This window comes from Alligator sinensis, unplaced genomic scaffold (genome assembly GCF_000455745.1).
Source record: "Alligator sinensis unplaced genomic scaffold, ASM45574v1 scaffold182_1, whole genome shotgun sequence".
In the NCBI taxonomy this organism is placed as follows: Eukaryota; Metazoa; Chordata; order Crocodylia; family Alligatoridae; genus Alligator; species Alligator sinensis.
In genome coordinates, this window is record NW_005843293.1 from 153,171 (window position 1) to 175,892 (window position 22,722).

Sequence of the window (22,722 nt, forward strand, 5' to 3'; positions counted from 1 at the left end):
GCCTATGGTTGAAATGTTTTGACTTTTGAAACATTTCAATCAGCCTCATTTTGTTTCAAGGCTATTTAGAAGGCCTTTGTTTCATTCCGATGTTGCTGTTTTGACCTCAAAATTGATTGAAACAGCGTCAGAACAAAATGACCATTGAAATTTTGCACAGCCCTACTATCTATCACCAGTTATTGTGACTTTTCCAGGCCCAGTTCTCAGCTCTTGCCATCAGGACAGTGAAGTGGGATGTTCAGGAATCCCCTTTACTCTCTTGTTTTTGGATGTAGGTGCCATAGGGTTGCGGGTACCATCTGGGTGCCATATGGTTCTTGGAGCATGTGTAATTAAGGGAGGTCATACAGGTCCAGGTACTGGAGTCCTTCCTCTAACTGTTGGTACAACAGGTGATGTAGGGAAGCAGTGGGGTCCCATAGCAATACCCCATAGACAGGGTCCTATAAGGCAATGAAAACCATGGTCTGGATGCCTGGCAGAGCTTAATGGCTTTGTCTTTGAGAAGTGGTAATCCTCCCTAGCTCCTGTTGTCTACAGTGGAGCAGTGACTATACTGCACTTCTGAAATTTCTCTCTCATCTTGCTTTACCTTCAAACTCCTGGTCTCATAGGGCATGTCTGTGCATGCATTTATGTCACATTAAATTTACTGCACTGAAACAGGAATAGGCCGGTGTCTACATGTGCAGGTGTTAAAGCGCATTAATGATGTGTGTGGACTGACTTGGGACTAAAGTTAGTCCCAAGTCAGTCCACATACAGAGTGTTACTGCACAATAAGGCATCCACACATGCATTACTTCACAGTAACTAATCTGATGTAATTTTGATACCTGCATGATGCAGGTATCTGCATGATGTATATGTGTACCCATACTGTGCAGTGATTTCAAGTTACTTTGCAGTAAATGTGTATGTGTAGATGTGCCCACAGTGTCCCTCCTTCACTTGTGTTTGATGCCATGCTTTCCTCCAGGATGTTCCACCTGTAACAGATCTGTACTTGATTGTTCAACTGAACAGCTGCAACATAAAAAGCCAAAGAGCATCTTGTGTGAAAAGCATCCCCTGGGAGGAGGAGGTGGTTGGTGGTGTGGTTACTAGGGCTGTGTGAAGCTTCAAGTGCTGATTCAATTCAGAGGAGATTTGGCTCGATTTGGTGGCTGAATCTCCAAATCTGAATCAAATCAGGGGACCAATAAAAAAGTCTGAATTGATTTGAAGCTCTCCAAATTGATTTGGAAAAGATTTGGAGAGCTTTGATGATTTGGGAAGTCCCTGCCCATTGCAGCAGGGAGCTAGAGCTGGACTTGAAGCTGGTAAATAGGGGGCGGGGGGGCTGGAGGAGTGGGGAGGGAACCATGGGGGGACCCCTGCCAGCCCGCACCCCCTGCCTGTCCCCCAGCCCCCTCCCATGGCTGCCCCACCCACCCCAGCTCCCAGTCCCTTAAAAAATAGACCCAAATCACTCAGTGCTGCCTGAGGCGGGGGGGATCCCTACCCCACACTGCCCCATGCTTTTTTTTAAGGAAACCCCCCTGAAAAATACCTGGGCTCACCAGCTCCTGCAGCAGCCTCAGAGCTTTGTGGGCCTAATGGAAGAGCTCCCCAGGTAGCACGGGAAAGTGGGGGGGGCAGCAGAGATTGCCCCATGCCAGGCAGGAATCAGTGAGTTTGGGTGTTTTGGGGGATTTTTTCCCTTTAAAGGGCTGGAGCTGGGGCAGGTGGGGCAGTCATGGGGAGGGCAGGGCTAGGACATCACAGGGGGGTCAGGGGGCTGATGACAGAGCCCCCCATGCAGCGTGGGGCAGTGGCAGGCCGCAGGGATCACCAGCAGCAAGCAGTGAGTGGGGGCTTTTTTTTTCAAAGTGGCATGAGCTGGTGTTGCCCTGAATAGGACAGTTACATATCCCCATAGTATTGTACCTGCTGTCTAGTTTGTTCATTTCCTGACCATGGACAGAATGTGATCTGTACGGCTTCTATTGAGGCTTTTCTCTAGTCTGGAACACACTCTTTTTTTTTTTGTTTTGTTTTGTTTTTCAGCATGCCACCTCCTCTCTGCCCTTTTCTTCCCATGCTCCTTTTTCACTTAAGGAATCTATTTTCCACCACACTCTCCCCTTTCCTTTACAGCTTATGACATTAATAATTCTGCACTTGTACAGGTGCAGGCATATGGCAAAATTACCATGGAATAATTACTTGCAGATCTTACCCTGTCCTAGGGAGCAAGGGTAAGATCTTCCATACCCAGACTTTAGGACCAGCAATCCCAGGCTGGTTGCTTGCAGTAGGTGCTAGAGCAGCACCTGGCCATGAGGTGGCAGAGGATCTATTTTGGGGTGCATCTGAGGAGTAGAGGGGACATCCAGTTTGTCCACCAGTCTAATTTATACTGGTGTATAGTTGCTCCTCAATTTTTGAGGGGCAGCTTTATCCTAGAGTGGAGTGGCTTATATTAGTATAAGGCTGTGCCTTATACCACATGGGTCTGCTACATTCTAATATGGAGGAAAGTTGATTTGCTGCATAGAAAATGTGTGGTATATTTATATTCTGTGGGCGCATCTGCACGAGATGTTTACTGCAGTTGCCTAATTAGCTGTCCAGTAAATGTCTCAGTATCGACACATGCAGTGATATTAGGATGGAGTAAACTAATTAACTCCACTGTGGGCACGTCTACATGAGATACTTACTGTGCATTAGCTTAATAACACTGCACAGTAGTGTGGTGTTTAAAAAATGTGCTAATAGCCTAATGTGCAGTATTATTAGGCTAATGCACAATAAGCAGCACTAAATAACAATGCATCGGTGCTACTGTGCAGTAAATCTAGGTACTGCACATCTATTTTGTATTTTATTAAGCGAGTACTGAACTAAATGTACAGTACCTAAGGTACATGAATGAATGTGTAGATGTGCCCAGTAGTGGATGGCATAAACTAACTTCATTGCCAGCTAGCCCTAAACTGAAGTACCCTTGAGCCACAGCAACCTCAGCCTGGCAGGCAGATCCCCTGAGACCCCTGCCAGCTGGGTCTGTTCCAACCTGGCTCAGCATGCTGTGGTCCTGGGTGCAAACCCAGTGCCTGGGAGCAAAAACTCCAGTGCAATATGCACCGGAGTTTATTGCTGCACATTAATTGTATGTGTAGAGGCACCCTGTGACTACTTAACTCTTCACTATCTGTTACTGCCAGTCACTCTTGCAATGCCTTGTGAAGTGGCTAGGAATAGCTCCTAATTTGTAGAAGGAGGTAACAGAAGTGATTTACCTGGTATAATGACTTGGAAGAAAAGACTGAAAGGAGAAAATTATTATTTAGTCTGGAGAAGAAAAGACGGAGGTGGGATTTGATTACAGCCTTCAAATACTTGAAGGCAGATTATAAAAATAATTAAAATGAACTTTTCTCTGTGTCCATAGGGGACAGGACTAGGAACAAAGGCTTCAAACTAAAGCAGATGAAATTTAAGATGAAGATTAGGAAGCACTGTTTGACTATGAGGCTCTTCAAAGATTGGAATAGGTCTCTCTGACCTAGAGAAGTTGTAGAATCTCCTTCCCTGGAAACTTTAGGAGCAGGTTAAATAGATCTGTGGTTGAGATGGTTTAGTCAGGAATGATCCTGCCTTCAGCAGAGGGCTGGACTAGATCTCATGATCCCTTGCAGCCCAACTTTCCTAGGATCCTCTGATCTAGAGACTGAATGAAAGTGCTGAGACTAGAATTCAGGTATTCCTAGTTGCTGTTGATGCTCTTATTTATAGGAATAGCATCATGAGCTCCTAGAAGCTGTTGATGAGATGGGGACAGACTATGCTGAGGGCTACACAGCCAGAGAATAAAAACCAAGCCCTGCCCTGCAGATCTTTCAGTGCAAGTACACACAACTGACAGAGAAGTGTAGGAGGAAAGCTTATTTTGTCCATGTTTCAGATAAGCATCTGATGCATTAAGATCAAAGGCTATATTTTCCATGCAACTAAGCATGTAAGATAATAAACTCTGATAAGCCTATAAACTCCAAGTTGTGTATGAAATTCAGTGAGAAGGGGCCAGTGTGAGTGAAATCCTCAAGGATTTGTCTTGTGACTGCTCTTCTTTCATTAAGTTGGCACAAAGGATAGGATGGCACTATAGAAATGTCCTTCCTCTGTAGGTGACAGAGAGAACTGGGTTAACTACCTGCAGACTCTTCACAGACTAGTAATGCTAATGACAGCATAATGAGGAATGTTGGAAATGTATGATTGGATGGTGTGGAGTGGAGCTGAACACCCTTCCTTAGTTATCACATCTGCTCCCATCCCAAAAGGCAGATGGTTTAGTGAGAGTGTGGTGTGTGTATACATTGGGTGGTGAAAATGTTGGAGACACTAACACAGGGACTTAACTTTGCAAGTAGCAAAAAGCAGTAAGTCATGAGGTCATGCAGAAGAATTCTCAGGAAAAAGTTCTGAATGAAATAATATTTGGAGAAAGGGGCATTTCAAAGCACTAACACAACCTTTCATGACTACATGCACATTACTTCTTAACCACACCTCTCCAGGAAGGAAAATGCTTATTCAGCAGTGTCATCAATGAAAATTGTGACCCCCCTCAGCAATTTAGAAATAAAAAAACAGGAGAAGAAAGAAATACCAAAAGACTGATGTAATAATGCAACATAATTTTCATGGGAAGAAAAGGGTGGAGTATACATATGCAGAGCAAAGGATTGATGAGTATAAAGAATACCAGTAAGCTGATTAATCTGTTAGTTACTCCTAGGAAAAAGGAGTCAAAGGGCAGCCAAAAGAAATGATACAAAGACACACTCAAGGTTGCCTTCAAGCACGGAGGCATTGGCACCAACAGCTGGGAGAAGCAAGCTGCTAACCATTTGGTGTGGTGCCACCTGGTCCACCAAGGTGCACACCACTTTGAGGCTTAGTGACTTGATACTGAGGTGAGACAGTGGCAGCGGAGGAAGGAGAAGGAGACCAACACAGAGATGTGAATCCCATTCCCCCATTCAACAACATGCCCACATTGCTGAATAATGTGTGTAGAATAATAATGTGTGCCAGAATTTGGCTCCTCAGTCACCTGAGGACCCATCAAGCCTGACAAACATCATCCTTGACTCTGAGGGGATGCTGATGACCTAGGAGATAATCTTCACACAATCCATTTTGAAGCTGTTGAGTTGGAAAATCAAGTAACATTGGGGAAGATTTTTAGTCACAATTTTTACCCCAGTGAGTAATAAACATGATGGAGCAAAGGCAAACAGGATTGGGGAAGCAGACAATAGGTCAGAAATGTTAAGGTAAAATATAACATGGCAACAAATTTAGGAGGTGTTGAGCAGATGCAGCTCCAGTAGATTTCATTAGAGCTGTGGGTGCTCAGAAACTTCTCATGCCTATTGCCCAGAAGTTCAGTCATGTATCTGGATCACGTATTTCATTCCTCTGTTGATTTCTGCATCTGTGGATCTTCCTGCTGGTTTTAGCACGGTCCGCAGCTTCCATAGCGGTACCTGCCATATCGCCGGTAGGAATAAGGGCTGCAGTATCCAGAGCTGTAACAGCTCCCAGAATCAGAGCTGAGGCCCCCATAACCACACAGGCCCCCATAACCAAGAGATCCTCCATAACCATAGAGGCCCCCATAACCAAGAGATCCTCCATAACCATAGAGGCCCCCAGAATCAAGAGATGCTCCATAACCATAGAAGCCCCCAGCACCACCAATGCTGTTAGACAGGGCAGTTCCCCCAGCAGCTCCATGGCCCGCAGCAGGTACTCCTGCGGATCCCACGATGCTGTCCTGAGGGAAGTTGCTGAGAATGGGGCCTCGGAAGGTCACGACAGCCGGTGGTCGCCGTATCACTACTCTTGAGTCAAGGCACTGCCTGACACAGGCCTCATTGCAGCTGTCAGCATAGGGCTTTGGGCAGGCAATCCCACCTGATGGGTAACACAGGTCAGTGCAGGACATCTTCTTGGCATGGAGGCAAACCTGAAACAGACAGCCCTCAAGTTCCAACTGAATACAAGCATAATGGGGGATGTATGGGAAGCAAGACAGACAGACAGGTAGAATACTGTCCCTTTGCTGAAAACACTTTGGTTTTCTCCTCCCTCTTCCATTTTTTTACACTTCTTCTCCACCAATGGCTATGTTCTGCAACAACAAATGAAACCACAAATTACTTTCATTTTTCCATGGGCCCAAATCCAGATGTAAATGTAGAAGACAACTGTTATGTCCACATAGCCACAACAGGGAAGGATGTGACCAGGCAGATGTGGCAGAAAAGCCACCGTCTGTGCCCCTCTCCAGAAATCTGTGTCTGCCAGCATGAGAGGCAGGTGTTGAATCCTTCATGGCGGGGGATCTTCCTCCCTGCCCACATGACAGGGGCCTGGTGCCTGGGAGGCGGATTCTCTGGTCAACTGGGGAGGGGGAGGGAAAAGCCCAGCCCACCGGCCCAAGTTTATTAAAAGCCCCGGGCCAGGAAGAGGGCCAGCCATTAGCCATGCGGTCACTCAGGTGAATCTGAAACTGGCTTTCTCCTCATAACCGCATGCTCAGTGCCCTGCCTCCAGAGGAAACAACAACCACCTCTGAATGATGCGAGTGAGTAAGCTACTTGAGATCAGACTAGATATTTAGCTTACAGTAACTCAGATGCATGTTTAAACGGCTACCTCAGCCATCCTAGTTTGCTCTATGGGATTCCTCTGATATTCCTCTGATATTGCTCTACCTTTTACCCTGTTTTCACCCTGCCCCCTGTAATCAATAAAGGTCTCCTTTGTGACCGGTGTGGAGACTTATTGAGGGGTGGGTCTAAATTATGCCGAGGAGGCCCCTTAGGTCGGTGGACTAAGGGAGGCTTCCCTAATCAGCCCCTGACTTGGGGAAGTGCCCCAAGTGCCTGTATTGGGTCTAGCACCCATTGGACGATCAGGCCTGTGTTCTCCAAGGTGCGCAGAGCCAGAATTGGGTCCAGAGCCTTGGATGGTGGCAGCGGGAACCCCAGGCTAGCGGGTGTGCTCCAGGGAAGGGGTCGGCCGGACGGAAGGCACCCCAGGGAGGCACTCGGAGCCTGGAAGGTGGTCGGCGCAGGGAGGTGGGCGGCTCAACGCAGGAGCGCCCCCTACTGGCCCGCCACAGCAGATGCTCTAGTTTTTTGGGGGGGTTTCTACAACATTAAAGGAATTCTCTGTGGTACCAAAATATCTGAAGTCTAACTTAATGGATTTGGGGGCCCAAAGTTGAGTTAATGTCAAATAATGGGCACCTCCAATATTTAGAGCTTGGACAATCCCAACCTTACTTTCTACAGCCTTCCATCATTTCTGGAGAGAAACCCCCTGATATTGATTAGAGCCTCAGAGTATTACAGAAGCCCACATCCTAAGCTGTATCTGGCAAAAAAAGAGACATTTGAACAGTTACAAACAGTCTGAGTGGAATCAGACTTACCTTGTTCACCAAACTCAATGTCAGGAGAAGTGTTGGGATAAGTTGGGACTGGGGAGAGCTTATATACAATTCTTCACCTTGCCTGAAGGGTCTGAGATGCTCTGCAGTCATAACTATCAGATAATTTTTTTTTCAAAATGTAGTGGCTTCTGTAACTTGTGTCTGCACTATACAAGCGTTATCTAGTCTATGGACAAAAAGCTCAGGGATCTTTCTGGTTATGGGCCCATGCACTGACTAAATTTAAAATAACTTGTTGGTTTTGAAAATTACTGTCTAAGCTCCTTGAAGCCTCATGTCTCAGTTACTAGACCATCTTTTCTCTTCCCCCCTTTGTATGTCCTAAATCCACAGGAACATCATAAGTGACTGAAGTCCAAGGGATTATTAAGATGACTACAGGAAATGTGCTACTATATTTGAAGATATCGTATAAGAGAGACAGAAATTGCTTTTAAAAGCAGAATAGTAACAGGTCAGTGTGAGGCCTGGGATGACCTATGTAATTGTGATTTGACATACACACAGAGACTGCCAGCTAGCCCCAATTGAAAGGGCTGTGCTTGCTGATTTTCTGTGCTGACTTGTACAGTAAAGTATGTGCCAACCAGGAAAATTTTTAATAAACAGAGAAGCAGAATTGCCGTATTCAGGAAAATCAAATAATGATTTAATGTTTTAATGCCTGACCTGATTACAGGAATGATACAAATGCCATTGACTCAAGTATATTAATAGGAAGCTATTTTGTAATAGTGGGGTGTCTCAATCCAGTCGCATATTTTAATATCACAACACAAGAACACAGCATGAATAAACCATTTATGAATACTTGTGTACAGACTGGAAAGTCCTGGTCTCTGAGATGATTCTGAATGACCCTAATGGGTGTTACTAGCCAGCGGTTTCACAATGGCTCATAGAGGCACCTCATGATTTAGGGATAATTGATTGCATGATGCTTGAGATGTTTAACAGTGAACATGTTCATAAATAAAAGAAGTCTTGGGCACCAGCCAGCCTTTGATCTTACTGGCTGGCTCCAAGGGCAAATTTGCTTCCCAGCCAGAGATACTGTCAGCTTCACACAGATCCACACATGTGACTTTCATCAAGTCACCATTCAATCCCACCTGGAAGTTTAATCCTGCCATTGGGGTATACGCTGTGCAGTCCGCATCAGGGGTGGTGGTGGTGAGGGGAATTGACCTGGTTATATCTGAATCTCCCATCTTGGGAGATGTAATCCAGTACAAATAGCCCAAAAAATCTACCTCCAAACTTGCAACAAAATGTATTAGAGAATTAAGAATCCAGAATGGAATTGAGATTGAATGGACAAGGAAAACAGCAGTCGACTGCCATCCCCTCCCCCCTCCCAGTAAGACATGTTCAGCTGGCATGGTCCACTACAATCTTCTAAAGACAAGAACAAACCACTTGCCTTAAGAGATCTTCTCCAGGGTATGGATTATCTCTTTCTTGTTTTTGCCATTGTACTGGTGAGTGTGGGGAGAATACGCTCCTATGTCCATTTCTGAGGCTCCCTTCATCAGCCAGCTCCTGATCCCACCTTAGAACAGAAGGTGAAAGACCGGGAGTTGTTGCAGTCCAGTGTCTATCACAAAAAAGGAGGAGGAGAGGGACAGTTTTAGTGATTACATTGGTGGAACCAAACGCTTATTGGAAAACCAAAATGTTTGCCAACCCCTACCCACTGTACAGTCATATACAACAGGACAAAGTGAATGCACAGTGTCTGCCACATGTAGCATCTGCTAGATTTTGCACACACTTCGAAATGATGAAACCAACTTCCACTGAGCTGAGTCTAACCACTGCAGGTCCTAGAAGAAGGAGAAAGCAGGAAAATGAAGTGGGGACTGTAGGGTTATTGTAAAGGGCTGCTTACGACTCCAGAAGTCAGACCGAACAGGTTTGTGTTTGCATCTAAGAACAACAGACATACAATCTTTTGAAAATTGCTATGCCTCATCTAGGCTTAACACAGAGGTAGCTATGGGACTGTGGGCTCTATTAAGGCAAAGCTGTCTGTGATACAAACCTTCAATTAAAAGGACAGTTTAGTCATTTTTTTTTTTCCAGTCATGCTTGTGGCCCAAAGATTTCACTGAACCAAAAAGGCTGGAGTTTACCCTCAGCTGGTCTCTGGCTACCTGTTTCAAAGCAGAAGAGCAGAATCTGAAACACAGCTGCACAATTTGCCCACCTCTCAAAATTAGCTAGGTGGTCAGCCTGCCAGTTAGACTAATTATCTTTGGGGAATCTTTTCACAATGAGCCCACCTCTTCCTCTTCCCTTGGAGAGGAGAATTGGATGTCCATCTCTCCTATGATCCTTCCTGGGCTCTTTCCTGTGCAGTTTCCTGTAGGATCACATGTGTCTTTTTGGAGGTTGGAAGGAGATGGAGATTCAGTGCCCTTGACAGTCACTCCTATCCCCAACCTATCTAGTGTAAGGTAAAATCTTTTTCCCCTAGGTACCACCCAGAATTACGAGGAATAACAGCCACACATTGTTAGAGATGCTGGACATCAGAAGACATTGCTTTACAGGCTCTGGAATGGGCTCCCAATTGAGGTGGTGCCCTCTCCTACCTTGGGGGTCTTCAAGAGGATGCTGGGCAGATATTTGGCCTGGGTGATATGACCCTGACAACCAGCCCTGCCCAGGGCAGGGGGGCGGACTTGATGATCTGCTTTGGTCCCTTATAGCTCTAAGCACTATGATACTGTGAAAGCAAGACTTCAGTGGTGCATAAGCCAGTGATGCAGAAGGATACGTTGTCAGCCTTGTATTGAACAGTCATAGATGCGGATTTAGTACATGGTGAAAATACCTTTTCACCCCCTTAGGAACTAGATTGACACGTTTCCCTTTTTTCTGTAATAGCGTGGACTAAAGCACTCAAATGCAAGCATGTGTGAAACAATGCTGTGATAAAACTGAACCTTGATGGGAAGTATTAAAGACTTGCTAAATTAGTAGAGACAGCAGCCTCCTGTTGCAAATTCAGTGTGGTAAGTAGAATGATACCAAAAACTAATATAGTACTTAAAGTTTTAAGATGAAAGAAGCTTCTAGGGTGGAATGTGCAAACCACGCTACATGGGGCTTTAACACAACTAATTAATTCACACATTGAGCAAAATGTTTTCATCCCTTTGAAGACTTACCTACGCTACACATTTGGGCTGGTAAATAATTATGATTGCATGTGTAAGTTTGTCTTGGACCCTCCAGGCAATGTGAGGAATTGTATATAAGCTCTCCCCAATCCAGGCTTTTCCAAACACTTCTCCAGACTTATTCTCTTTGGTGAACAAGGTGAGTCCGAGTCTACTCAGTCTGTTTCTAACTGAAAATGTCTCTTTGCTGTCAGATGCAGCTTAGGATGGAGTCTTCTGTAACCCTCTGAGACGAACCAATATCAGGGGGTTTCTCTCCAGAACAGACTTTTTGTTGTTCTTACTTGGTTGTATGCTTCTCTAAATGCAAGCTGTTGAAAGTAAGGTTGGGATTTTCAGAGCAATGAAAATTTTTGGGGGGTGAAGATGGGCAGCAACTATGTCTTCCTTTTTTTTTTTTTTTTCTGTAATACTTCAGAGACCAGGAAAAGTAAAGTGTAGTAAAGCACAGGAACATGCTATCCAGAGAGGCGGTGGCATCTCCATCCTTGGAGTTGCTTAAGAACCAGCTAGACAAAGTCTTGGCTGGGATGATGTAGTTGGGGCTGGTCCTGGTTTGAGCAGGGGGTTGGACTAGATATCACTTTCTGAGGTCCCTTCCAACCCTCATTTGTTACGACTCTCTGATTCTCTCTCTGCTTCAGTTCTCTCTCCCTGCTCTGAAATATAGATAAAATAACTTTCTTCACCCAGGCTCTCTTCACAAGAATAAGTGATCAGAAAGAGCAACCAAGACTCATTGGTGGTGGAGTTGCTCATGTAGAGGAAGTGGTATCTGCTGCTGGAGATCAAGCAGAAACTTGGGGGAGGAAGGCTGAAGGCTCGTCAACAAAGGGACCGAGCCAGTGGTCTGCCTGCCTGCTTGTGTGTCTGTCTAGCTTTCCATACATCCCTCATGACCCTTGTACTCAGGTGGAACTTGTGGGCTGTTTGCTATACTCTCTACTGTCTGTTTCAGGTTTGCCTCCATCCCAAGAAGATGTCCTGCACCGACCTGTGCTACCCATCGAGTGGGATCGCCTGCCCAAGACCCTTTGCTGACAGCTGCAATGAGGCCTGTCTCAGGCAGTGCCCTGACTCAAGAGCAGTGATCCAGCCACCACCGGTTGTTGTGACCTTCCCGGGCCCCATTCTTAGCAACTTCCCTCAGGACAGCATCGTGGGATCTGTAGGAGTACCTGAAGTGGGCCATGGAGCTGCTGGGGGAACTGCCCTGTCTAACGTCACCGGTAGTGCTGGCGGCATCTATGGAGGGCTTGGTTATGGAGACGCTCTTGGTTATGGGGGTGGTTATGGAGGATCTTTTGGTTCTAGAGGCCTCTATGGTTATGGAGGATCTCTTGGTTATGGGGGCCTCTATGGTTATGGAAGATCTCTTGGTTCTGGGGGCCTGTGTGGTTATGGAGGATCACTTGGTTATGGGGGCCTGTGTGGTTATGGGGGCCTCAGCTCTGATTCTGGGAGCTGTTACAGCTCTGGATACTGCAGCCCTTATTCCTACCGGCGATATGGCAGGTACCGCTATGGAAGCTGCGGACCATGCTAAACCCAGCAGGAAGATCCACAGAAGCAGGAATCAAAAGAGAAATGAAGAACGTGATCCAGATACATGGCTGAGCTACTGAGCAATGGACTTGAGTAGGTCAGCACCCAGAGCTCCAGTGAAATTCAGTGGAGCTGTGAGTGCATGATACCTCTTAAATTTGGTTTCCAGACTACCTCTTATCCTTGTCTTGTAGTCTTCTGGCCTCTCATCCTTGATTGCTTGTAATGTGATGCTGGATCCTATTTCTTATGAACTGGGGACAAATGTGTGGCTTTACATCTTTGACAAATGGGACCTAAATGTCCAGTTTGACAGCTGCAACAGAAAGGAAAAGAACATCTCATGTGAAAAGCATTGCCTTCGAGCAGGTGGTGGGTTGCATGCCTTATGCATGCCTTGCAAGCATATTCTTTGTGCACTGTCTTAGTTTTTCCTTGAACTTTTATTTCATGGCTTGTACTCATTAAAATTATGCTGCATCATAGCATTGGTGTTCGGGTGTTGTTTTCTCCTTGGTTATTACTTCCAAAATACTCCAAATGAAATTTACCCCTGGGTCATGAGCACATATCTCCTCTGTCTAAAGTCCCCTGACTACCAGGAGCAGCAAGGCCATACAGTACAACAAGGGGACACTGAAGTGTGTTAAGGGAATTTCTCCTGTCTGATGTCATTCACAGCATCTGCTGAAGTACTCTATAGTAGGGCTGTGCAAAACAGCAATGCTTCATTTTGATTTCAGATTCACCATTTTGAAGGGACAGTGTTTCATTTTGCTCTTTTTAAGCACTTCTCCATTTCATTTTGCCAAAACTCTTTTGTTTTTTTGATGCTGTTTCAACGCATTTCACCCCTAGGGTTTAATGGTGAATTACAAAAATACCCATAACTTGGTCATTTCTTGCCCAATTTAGATGGAAACAGCAGGGATGGTAGCCCCTTCTGAGGCCATGAAGTATGCCAAGTTTCAAAAGGATAGCTGCAGGGGTTGATTTCTGGGAAACAGCACCTTAAACTGTTCAGAGCAAAACTCTTGACGTGTGAGTATGAAGGTGCAGGGGATGAAAACAGCAGAAATGGTAGTCCCTACTGAAACCATGAAGCCTGCCAGCTTTCAAGTAGATAGATGCATGGGGTTTCTGGGAAACTGCATTTTGTCACAGAGTAGGGTTCCTAGAAAAGGCCATGATATCCTAGTGCCCTGTGACTGTGCCAGCTCTGCCCTGTGGGCACCTTCTCCTCTCGCCTGTCGCCACATCTTGTTGGAAAAGATAATAGATAGGGAGCCTGCCCTCGAGCTTCAGCTCAGTCATGGTCCTAATGGACCCCACTAAACCCTGTCAGTTCTTGGACCTCTTGCTGGGACCCGCTCTAAGTAGGTGCTTCAAGTGCCTTCTGGGGAAGGAGACCTGGCTCTAAGGGAAAGTTGAAGGGTGTGGAGCACAAACTCATCTGATTCCCCCTCCTTTCCCAGAATTTGCCATGCTAGGTCACTGAGATCCAGCTCCAGCTCCAGCTCTTCCTCTGGCACTGGAAGGCTCAAGCTAGTAATTGAAATTGGGGTGGAGGAGACCGTCATGCTGGTGCTGCTTGTTGTTGCCATGGTGGTGGTGCTACAGGTTGTTGTTATTCTGCAGGTCTTATTGGAGGGGGTGCAGACGCTGCTCCCATCTCCTTGGTGCCACTAGCAGCAGAAGTGGCATGGCTGATAGCTGTTGGAAAGAGGCTGAGTCTAAGGGGTTTTTTGGGACGTGGGCAGGGGGACTTAGAGCTCTCTCTCTGTCCCCTTTCACTCCTGACAGAAGAGCGGCCACCTGCCTTTCCAGAACGCTTTAAGTTTGGTTTGCTGGCATATCTGTGTGTGTTTCCATAATGTAATGTATGTATTTATGCAATATAAAAATATATGTTCTGTAATATATGTTGTGCTGTCCTGCACAGTCAATGCAGACTGTCAGGGAAAACAGAGATTTCTTTTATGTGGAGAAAGAATTACAGAGAAAAATGAAAAGCGGATTTGGGGGGAGGAATACATTGAAAGGAATGGATTACAAAACAGTAGTAAGGAAAGAATTGGATCCCATTTCCCAGGATCAGACTAGCAAGTAGGAAGAGAGAACCTTCCTGACGCTGCTGGAGGACTCAGTAAGCTGCCAAAGGCACAGCTGACAAAGCTCAGTTCCAACAGTGCTTTTATGCTCCTTCCCCATCCATCCCCCAGAGCACTAGGATTGGAAGGCACCTCGGGCAGTCATTGGCCAGCTACACAGTCAATATCAGAGCAGCCCTTCCCCCTCTTCCCCCTGCCTCTCCTTAGTTTGTGTTTCCCTGCAAGCCAGCTTCACAACTCAAAACTCTTCATCATGTTTTAAATGCTTCAGTGCCCTTGTTTCATTTCAAAACTGTTTTGAAGCCTTGTGTTTCATTTTGGTTTTGGAGTTTCAAGCTTGAAACATGTCAAAACACCTTTGAAATGAAAGGTCAGTGAAAATTTAGCACAGTCCTACTCTGTAGACTACAAAAGCTCATGCATCCTTGAATGAGTTAGTCTATAAGGTGCCCCCCTGCTCTAACTTCTACCAGACTAACACTGACTATATAGCTACCTCTTTCTTTGAGGCTACTACCAAAGTATTTTTTTTTCTTGGGGAGATGTGCTTATAATCCCTGCTCTCCACTAAATAAAACATATTAGTAATGACAAAACACATTATTAACTTTAAACTTTCCTTCTCTATTTTACTGGAGCCATTTTCCAAGTATGGATAAGCACCTGAGCTGTCTCTTTGAACTTCCAGGGCTGTTTGCATCAAGTCTTTATAGACATGTGATCCTCAAACTGTAAGGAAAAGTAGTTAAGATTGTCTTGAGATGGTTTCAAAATCTTCTAGGACAGGACTAGTCTCTTCTCCTAGACAGGAAATTTAGGGTTAGGTGAAACTCCTAGTGCTTACATAGCAATTTAAATTTATACTGCTTTTGCAACTGTTAAGCAAGACTGACATGGACAACATTGCCCCCTGTTCTATACAAGCGGTGCCAGAAGCATGTATAGCATCAGTGGAAGTGCTTAGCACTGGAGCGTGGCCACCCCTACTTGTTCTTCAGTTATGAGTAACCACACTGAATATGAGTAGTTCCTAGAGGCTGTACGTGAACATGCTCAGCACTAGTCAGACATGGCGTAAAAGACAGGCCCTGCCTGGAAGAGCTTCCAAACTAAATACAATTGGCAGATAATGTGTGGGAGGATAGATGCTGTCATCTGTTTTTCAGATAAGTATCTGATACTTAGAGATCAAGGGCTCTGTTTTGTGTACAGCTAAGCATGTTGGGTTATATTTGCCCAAGTCATGAAAGATATCTGGGGAAGAGCCAAAAATGGCTGCCAATGTCTCCCAGATTGTACATTCTTGCCAACGTCTCCTTCCACGGCTTGTGTTGTTAGGTTATGTTGTGTTGTCTGTCATTCCCTCAGCCATCAGCTCTCATGATAGCGGTGATATATTTTATTAGATGAACTGCATTTTTTGCAAAAAAAAAAAAAATTATAATAATCCTTAATTGCAAGCTTTCAGGCAAAAAAGAAATGTTGGGCAATTAAACATTATTTTGTGTTGTTGCAAAACTGTAGTTGGGCTAATAAAAGATATCACCCCTACCTTGGGTCCTGATTGCTTTTTCCTCCAGACCAATATGGCTAGAGTCTGAATACCTTTCCCTCAGCTGTGTCTTCTGCAGTTTCCCAGGTTTTTCTAAGTGGACCCAAAGGAGAATAGAGGATAAGGATGATGGGTGGGGTAACACCACTCTGTGGCAGGAGCATGGATGAAATAGAATAGTTGTCCTGATAATTTTACACCAAGTTAGAAAACTGTAGCATGGAGTAGGGCAGGGCAACATATTCAAAATGCAAGCTGCCACATCGAGTTTTGAATGTGGGATGTAAATTTTGATCAGTGCTGAGATTGCGAAACATCTGAGTAAGTGATAGTTCTTGAAGAATAAACAGAGAAAGTTCTTTGGTTAAAACAAAACGCTCAGGGTAGGGTAGTCAGCTGCTGTAAATCCATCACAGTTCTGTCAGCTTGTACCAGCTGATGACCTGGTTTCTGAAATTGCTAGCTGTTTCCAGAAATTAGGAATGGAGTCCCTAAAAGCACATCACACCAAATGCTTCAGAGGTGAATACACATGTTGAGGAATACATGTCCTAAGTGAAAGTTGCTGGAGAGAAAACAAGGAGTTACATACCTATCCTTTCCTGAAGTTTCCTCTGCCAACCTGTTGAATCATTTTAAACTGTTATAAAGCTTAATTTCATGTGCTTGCCCTGGAACAAGGGTAGGACAAGGAGGAAGGTGGAGTAGGATTGCACTTACTCCCTCGCTGGTGGAATAAACTCTGACCCTATGGGGATTAAGGCTTTGAGAGTCTGTACCTCAGTTCCCTCCTTCTAATGTCTTTTTTTGCTTTTGTTTTTGTTTTTTTTTTATAATGCACCTGCCAAATGCAAGGAAGAATCAGATGAGAAATGCCAGTAAAGCCTTGGTCAAGGGGAGATGGCTGTGGAGTATAAAATTCATCTGCCTTGCCATTTACTTTAGAAGATGCAAGTAGGTCTTACAAAAACACCCCACCCCACCGTCCCGGCAAATGTACTGCTCTCATGTATGACCATTGTATGCATGTATGACCCCTGTATGCATGTATAACCATGGTTTGCAGAGCGCCACAAGGGCCAGGTTCATGTGGAAAACTGCTAAATTCTTCTGTTCCTCAGGATGGAGCTCAAAAATGCCTTCCTTGAGGAAAACAAATGTTCCTACTCTCTGGGGCCCTGAATGTTGCCTCATCATTTTACAATAGTGGAAAGTAGACACAACAGGCTGTTAGATAACAGCTAAAAACTGCTTGAGGACCAAATTCCAAATGGGAGCAGGAATTCAGCACTGCACTTTTCAGATTCTGTTACAGTGACTCAGCATAGCAAATAGTCATTTAAATGATGCCCATTAGCTATGATTGTGAGTCCATCTACTTTCAAAACCATTAGCCTCTATTCATGAACTGGTAGTTAGTGAATTAACATATTTAAATGGTACATGAAATGCTTAACTCTCAAAGATCTCTGCCTTGAACTGCACTTGAGTATGTGAAGAGAACAAAGGTATTAAGATGTGTTTACAACATGCCTGAGTCAGCTCCCATTAGTTGTATTAGCTTGTATTAAGATGAGCAGACAGGGACAGTGTCAGGAAAACGGGGTGTGAAGACATGATAGTGACCCCTACAGTTCAAACTCAGCAGAGAGCTGAAACTGAGCCCTGAAACCAACCTCTGTTAAGGATTCTAATCAATGGTATGTGAAATCACTAGTCTTTTATTTTATTTTTTAAAGGTTGCCTTTTAATTTTTTTCATATTTTAAGCTGTCAACATGTGTACAAGCGCCCACAGTTTATGATGATCTACCTGGAAACAAAGTGGGAGACTCAACAAATTTACAGGCATCTCTAAAGAGACAGACAACCCTTTGAAAACCAAGCATGAGATGGACTGGCCTACATTAATATTTGCCTGGATCCGCAGTTGGTGTCAGTCAAAACAGTAAAATGGTTTCACTGAAGTCGTTCTGACTTTAGGCATTAACTTTAAAACGCTTGAAGAGAAGAAATTCCAAAGCTTCATTTACTGAAAATCAAAGAAACCCAAATGATAAATCAGTATCACGTATGGAGAACCGCATGGGCACCCTTGATACTCGTGTTTGACTGTCCGTCACCATTTGGGCAACTACTGTAATACTGGACTAATATTATAAAAACAGAATATTGTTCTTGAGTGGCCAGAAAGTGCTTTTGCTCTGAAAATCCCTCAGAAATTACTCAATGAGTGTTATTGCCTCAGGGTTCTGGCTGGGACACCTGTTAAACGGGGTAATTTAGGGTTTACTAGTAGTCTCTTAATTAAACAAACAAGCAACAAGAACAGAAATACATGAAGGAAGGAAACAGAATTATTCTTTGCAAATGGCCCACCCAGGTTTAGACATGCTGTGCACACACCACACCTGGCCTCAACTCATGGAGATGATGAGTGCTGTCTCTGGGAGACGGCTATTAGGTGTACAGCTTGAATTACGTAATTATGGGAGATGGCCTGTCCTCCCTAATTACCATTCTTTTATTGAGTGAAGATAAGATTACATATCCTGATTCACTGATTCTGGGAGAATCCCAAATCTGAAATCCAAATTATGTTATGAACCAGGAACATGCTTGTCTGCTTATCTAGACTTGTGGTAACATTTGGGAATTTCTGGGTTATGGTCACTGACAAGGTCAATGAAAATATATTTATGGAATTATATATTTAAAAAAAATGACCCTAGAATTAAGCAAATACTATTGACAATGTTCATATAAAACAAGGCTTATTGGATTTGCCCTTTCAGGTCTCATGGTAATACCCAGCTTGGAAACCCATTTCAATTCTAAATTGGCACAATATTAGATATGGCACAATTAATGTAAAACTGAAAAGTCAATAGGTTTCCAAGACAGCAGGAAAAAAAAAAAGGGGGGGGGGGGGATCGGCTTTCTACACAAAGAAGGGGGGGGGGCGTGATCGGCTTCATCAAAGAAGGTCAGGTGTTATATTGAAGATTCAGTCATTAGGGCTGTGCAAGGCTTTGGACTGTGCAGAAAAATTGTGAAATGTTGATATTTTCCCCTGATTTAGGACCAGTTTTGATCACCTATCAAACCAGGGCTCTATCTGACAGTTTTACGTAGTGGTTTGCAGTAGCCCAGATGTGTACTTTTGAGCAGTTAAGCCAACACATTCTTCCTCATGAAATATGAGCATTAGACTATACACGTGAACCTCTGTTTCGACATCTGCAAGTTCTTGTCCAGTCAGTAACTAGCGCGTGCCTGCTCCGTACTATGAGTGTGAGTTATGACAGTGGCCAATTATTTGTGCTGGCTGTTTGCAATGCCAGTGATGACTGGGTTCTTCTCTCACTGGGTTATAAGCAGTGCACAGACCTACCAATAGTTCTCATTACAGAGGTTCATTTCAAGGAGAGTATTGCCTAGGTAGGACTACTCTGGCTATGGGCTGAAGACTTGGAGTGGTAATTTCACCCCGTGCAGGAATGGAAAGTGGCCAAGGCTTCTCTCTCCGTCCCCTAGGAGGCAGCCAGGAATGTCCCTTATTCAATCCATTCCTGCCTGGGTAATGTTTCCATCTGGGTGGCCTTAGGGAAACTTTCCAAATCAGCAGGAGTTCAGTATGAGTGAAATCCTCAAGGATTTATCTCCGGACTGCTCTACTTTCCTTAAGTTGGCACAAAGGATAAGGCAGAACTATGGAAATTTGCTCGCAATAGCAAGTTGAGAGGCTCTGTACAGGGAGAGGAAGAGCAACATACTGTATGGTGAGAAACCAGAAGTTGAGCTCTTGGAAGATTATGGAGAGGGGACAGATGAGGGGGAGGAGACTGATGATGAGTCTGGTGCTGAACTGTCCCCATATCTGCCCGCCCGGAGGGAGGAGCTCGGCCAAGCATTCCCAGTAGTGGTGACTTGCTCAGGGCCACAAGGAGGAAATCCCGGAACAGAGCTGCATTCCTTTACCCATGCAGAGATATGAGATATACAGGAGCAGCGTAAGTTCAAGCTAGGAGAGGCAGTGATAGGCTGGCTGGTTCGAATGTATAGTGAAGGGGCCTCTACAATATCAGTGAGCTGTGCCGAGGTGGCCCAATTCGTCCTGCGCCCTGAGTTCTGGTTGAATCAGCTTGCAGGAGGTGATGAAAATGTTACTTTGTTTTCTGCTTCACTACAAGAGACTGCTGCCAGTTATAGTAATATGGAAGAGGAGTTTAACCCCGCCCCTTGGACGTAGGCCAATTTGGAGGAGGCTGTCTGCTGTTTGTATTGGTTAGCGCTAAACTGAAATCTTTTGTGCGGAAGTTTGGACTCACACAACAGATGCAGAAGTCATGACAGCACCATTGTGGAGGAGGTTTTGCTGATGGGCACCAACAGAGTGCACCTCAGCCCTGTGGGCCTTGGAGCCAGAGGTGGTGAATCACCCAGTAAGAGATGTAATCTGGTGATTAGTGCAGCTTCTGCCCGTTTTGCAGAAGCCAGGGCTTACCAAACCAACAAAAACTGCCAAGGCCATGGCGGTGGCCTCAGTGAAGGACAAACCCTCTGACCTCCTGAAATTGTTGGGAAAAGCTGGGAAAGGCGAGCCCAAGACTCCGCAAACAAGAATGTGGAAAAACTTGTTGGCTGCCAGTTTCAATAAGGTGCAAATCGATGGACTTCCCACCAATGTCCTGCAAGGGCTGTGGGCTAAACACTGTAACAAAGGGGCAAGCCCAAAAGCAGAGCCTTCTGCGCTGCTGGCATCGTCATCAGAGGGATTCTCTGCCCTAAGGGTGAAACTGTTGACATTTTCCCAGGCACATGCGGGGCTGCCAGCCTTTACCTCCTGTGATTGTGTAGCCTAAGAAGTCCGGCCAGCCTGACCCCCAAGGAAAAGGGCCGCAATGGGGGTGGCAGCGGGCTGGGGACCAGTATCTAAAGTTAATATTGGCCCCATAATTCGGATACCCATACAGTTCAATTAGGTAAAAGTGAGAAGTCAATTGATATGCTATAAGACACAGGTGCCCAGTTTTGCAGTTTAGATCCCACTGCACATGTGGAAAATGAGCTGCAGAATGGCTACATCAAAAACACGGGCACCCTGGATGCGATGGGACCACCCGCTTGGCTGCATCTCGGGGCACAAGAAAAGCAAAAGAAAGCACAAGAAATAGCTGACACATGCATCACCTGCTGAGAGGTCAAGATGCAACTACAGCCTTACCTGACAGGCCCGTTGTCATTGCATAGAGGAGAAGTAGCGTGGCAAGTATGGCAATGCGATTTCATAGCCCCCCTCCCTTGAACTTCCTGTAAGCAACAATATGTATTTGTAGCCATAGACGTTATCACGGCAATAATGTTTGCCCGCGCCTCAGCGAGAGCTACTGCCCAGGACACTTGTGCAGCACTGGAAACTCTACTAGCTGTGTATCCACCGTCCATAGAATGACAGACCTATAATGGCCCTCACTTCCGCAATCATCTTGTGTATGACTGGGCCGCAAAACATGGCATGTTATGGACATATCACATCCCATACCATCCGCAGTCTAACGGATTGGTAGAGTGAGGCAATGGCATTCGCAATTGCTATTTGCGACTGGCCGCTGGCCCAGCTCTTAAGGACTGGGACTTGCACCTGGATCGAGCTATCAATTGGGCTAATAACTGACCTCATTTGGGAGGTAGCCCTATGCAAAAGGCCTTTGGATTGGGTGATCCCCATAAGCTGGCAGTAGAGCGACCTAGGGGTGGGGACCAATTGTATTCTTCTTACTAATGCCTTATTGTGTTTCCTGGGTAGGGCATGTCTATTATCCTTCTTATTAGCCAGATTTTAATGAACTTACTCCTGAAGACCTAAAGAAGTGGCCTGACCCAGAGGAGCATTCCCCAGAACCACATATGCGCTCAGATGACCTTCATGTAGTCCAACTGCAGTAGCCGTATGAGAAGAAACCTGCCACTCCAGAGCAAGTGAAATCTGAGTAAAAGAAACAGATAGTTGACTGGCAAGGTGGTAACTGTCAGTGTGCCTGTGGCACCAGTTATTATCTGGGGTTCATTCCCTACCTGAAAGTTGCAATGGCTAACTGTGGGAGGGGAGGTAATTGTTGTAGCTCTGCTCGTTTAGCGGTTTGTTGTTACATACTTTCTGAGGGAAACCCCATTGAGCTCAACACCCCTGAGTCTGTGCCCCTGATAGTACATTCTGCATCTGTTCAGCCTCTCAACCCACTGCATTTATGGGAAAATCTACCCTCTCCCATTCCTATGGCTGACAACATTTTCCAGCGATAGTGTGAAGCCTACCAGGTGGGAGGGCATGCTACAGGTTGGAACTAGGTCATTTCATAGTTTATAAATCATACCTACACAAAGGCGTGGTGGAATGGTACCCACTTTAATACAACTAGAAGGAGGCTGTATCTACAAGTCTCCACCACTTATTCCCATCCTTTTATACTGGTGGACTTCCTAAAGCAAATTAGTGCTATGATTCTGTCAGAGAAATGCCGTTTGACCAACCCAGTACAACACTGTCCCCATGAGCAACAGTGGAAACTCTTCCGCTCTCTGGGAGGTGAAGCATGGTTATGGGCTCCCAAGGAGGGAAGGATAAATATGAGCTGTGAGAGAGCAAGGTGTTCACTATTGTCTCTGGCTATTCCCCTCCAGGAGGCCCCGACACCACCTGTGTATAACTCCACACCCTGGTGACAGTCATAGGTCAAAATCCAAACCCTCTTAAATGCTTCATTGTTCACCGCCCAGGTATTGTTCAGACTGGAACAATGGT

The 22,722-nt window shown here is 45.2% G+C and overlaps 2 protein-coding genes across 2 annotated transcripts; one reads left to right on the top strand and one right to left on the bottom strand.

Moving 5' to 3' along the window:
- Positions 1–5,491: 5,491 nt before the first annotated feature.
- Positions 5,492–6,007, bottom strand: LOC102384160 (scale keratin-like). Its single transcript, XM_006038247.1, has one exon. It carries the CDS (start codon positions 6,005–6,007, stop codon positions 5,516–5,518), a length of 492 nt encoding a protein of 163 aa, XP_006038309.1. The 3' UTR covers positions 5,492–5,515.
- Positions 6,008–10,753: 4,746 nt separating this feature from the next.
- On the top strand, positions 10,754–12,740 carry LOC102384402 (scale keratin-like). The gene is made up of 2 exons (XM_006038248.1): positions 10,754–10,849; positions 11,669–12,740. Exon 2 carries the CDS (start codon positions 11,690–11,692, stop codon positions 12,254–12,256), a length of 567 nt encoding a protein of 188 aa, XP_006038310.1. The 5' UTR covers positions 10,754–10,849; positions 11,669–11,689; the 3' UTR covers positions 12,257–12,740.
- Positions 12,741–22,722: the final 9,982 nt, after the last annotated feature.

Coding starts and splice junctions, on each gene's coding strand:
- LOC102384160 (XM_006038247.1), bottom strand. CDS start 6,007: ATGTCCTGCACTGACCTGTGTTACCCATCAGGTGGGATTGCCTGCCCA.
- LOC102384402 (XM_006038248.1), top strand. CDS start 11,690: ATGTCCTGCACCGACCTGTGCTACCCATCGAGTGGGATCGCCTGCCCA.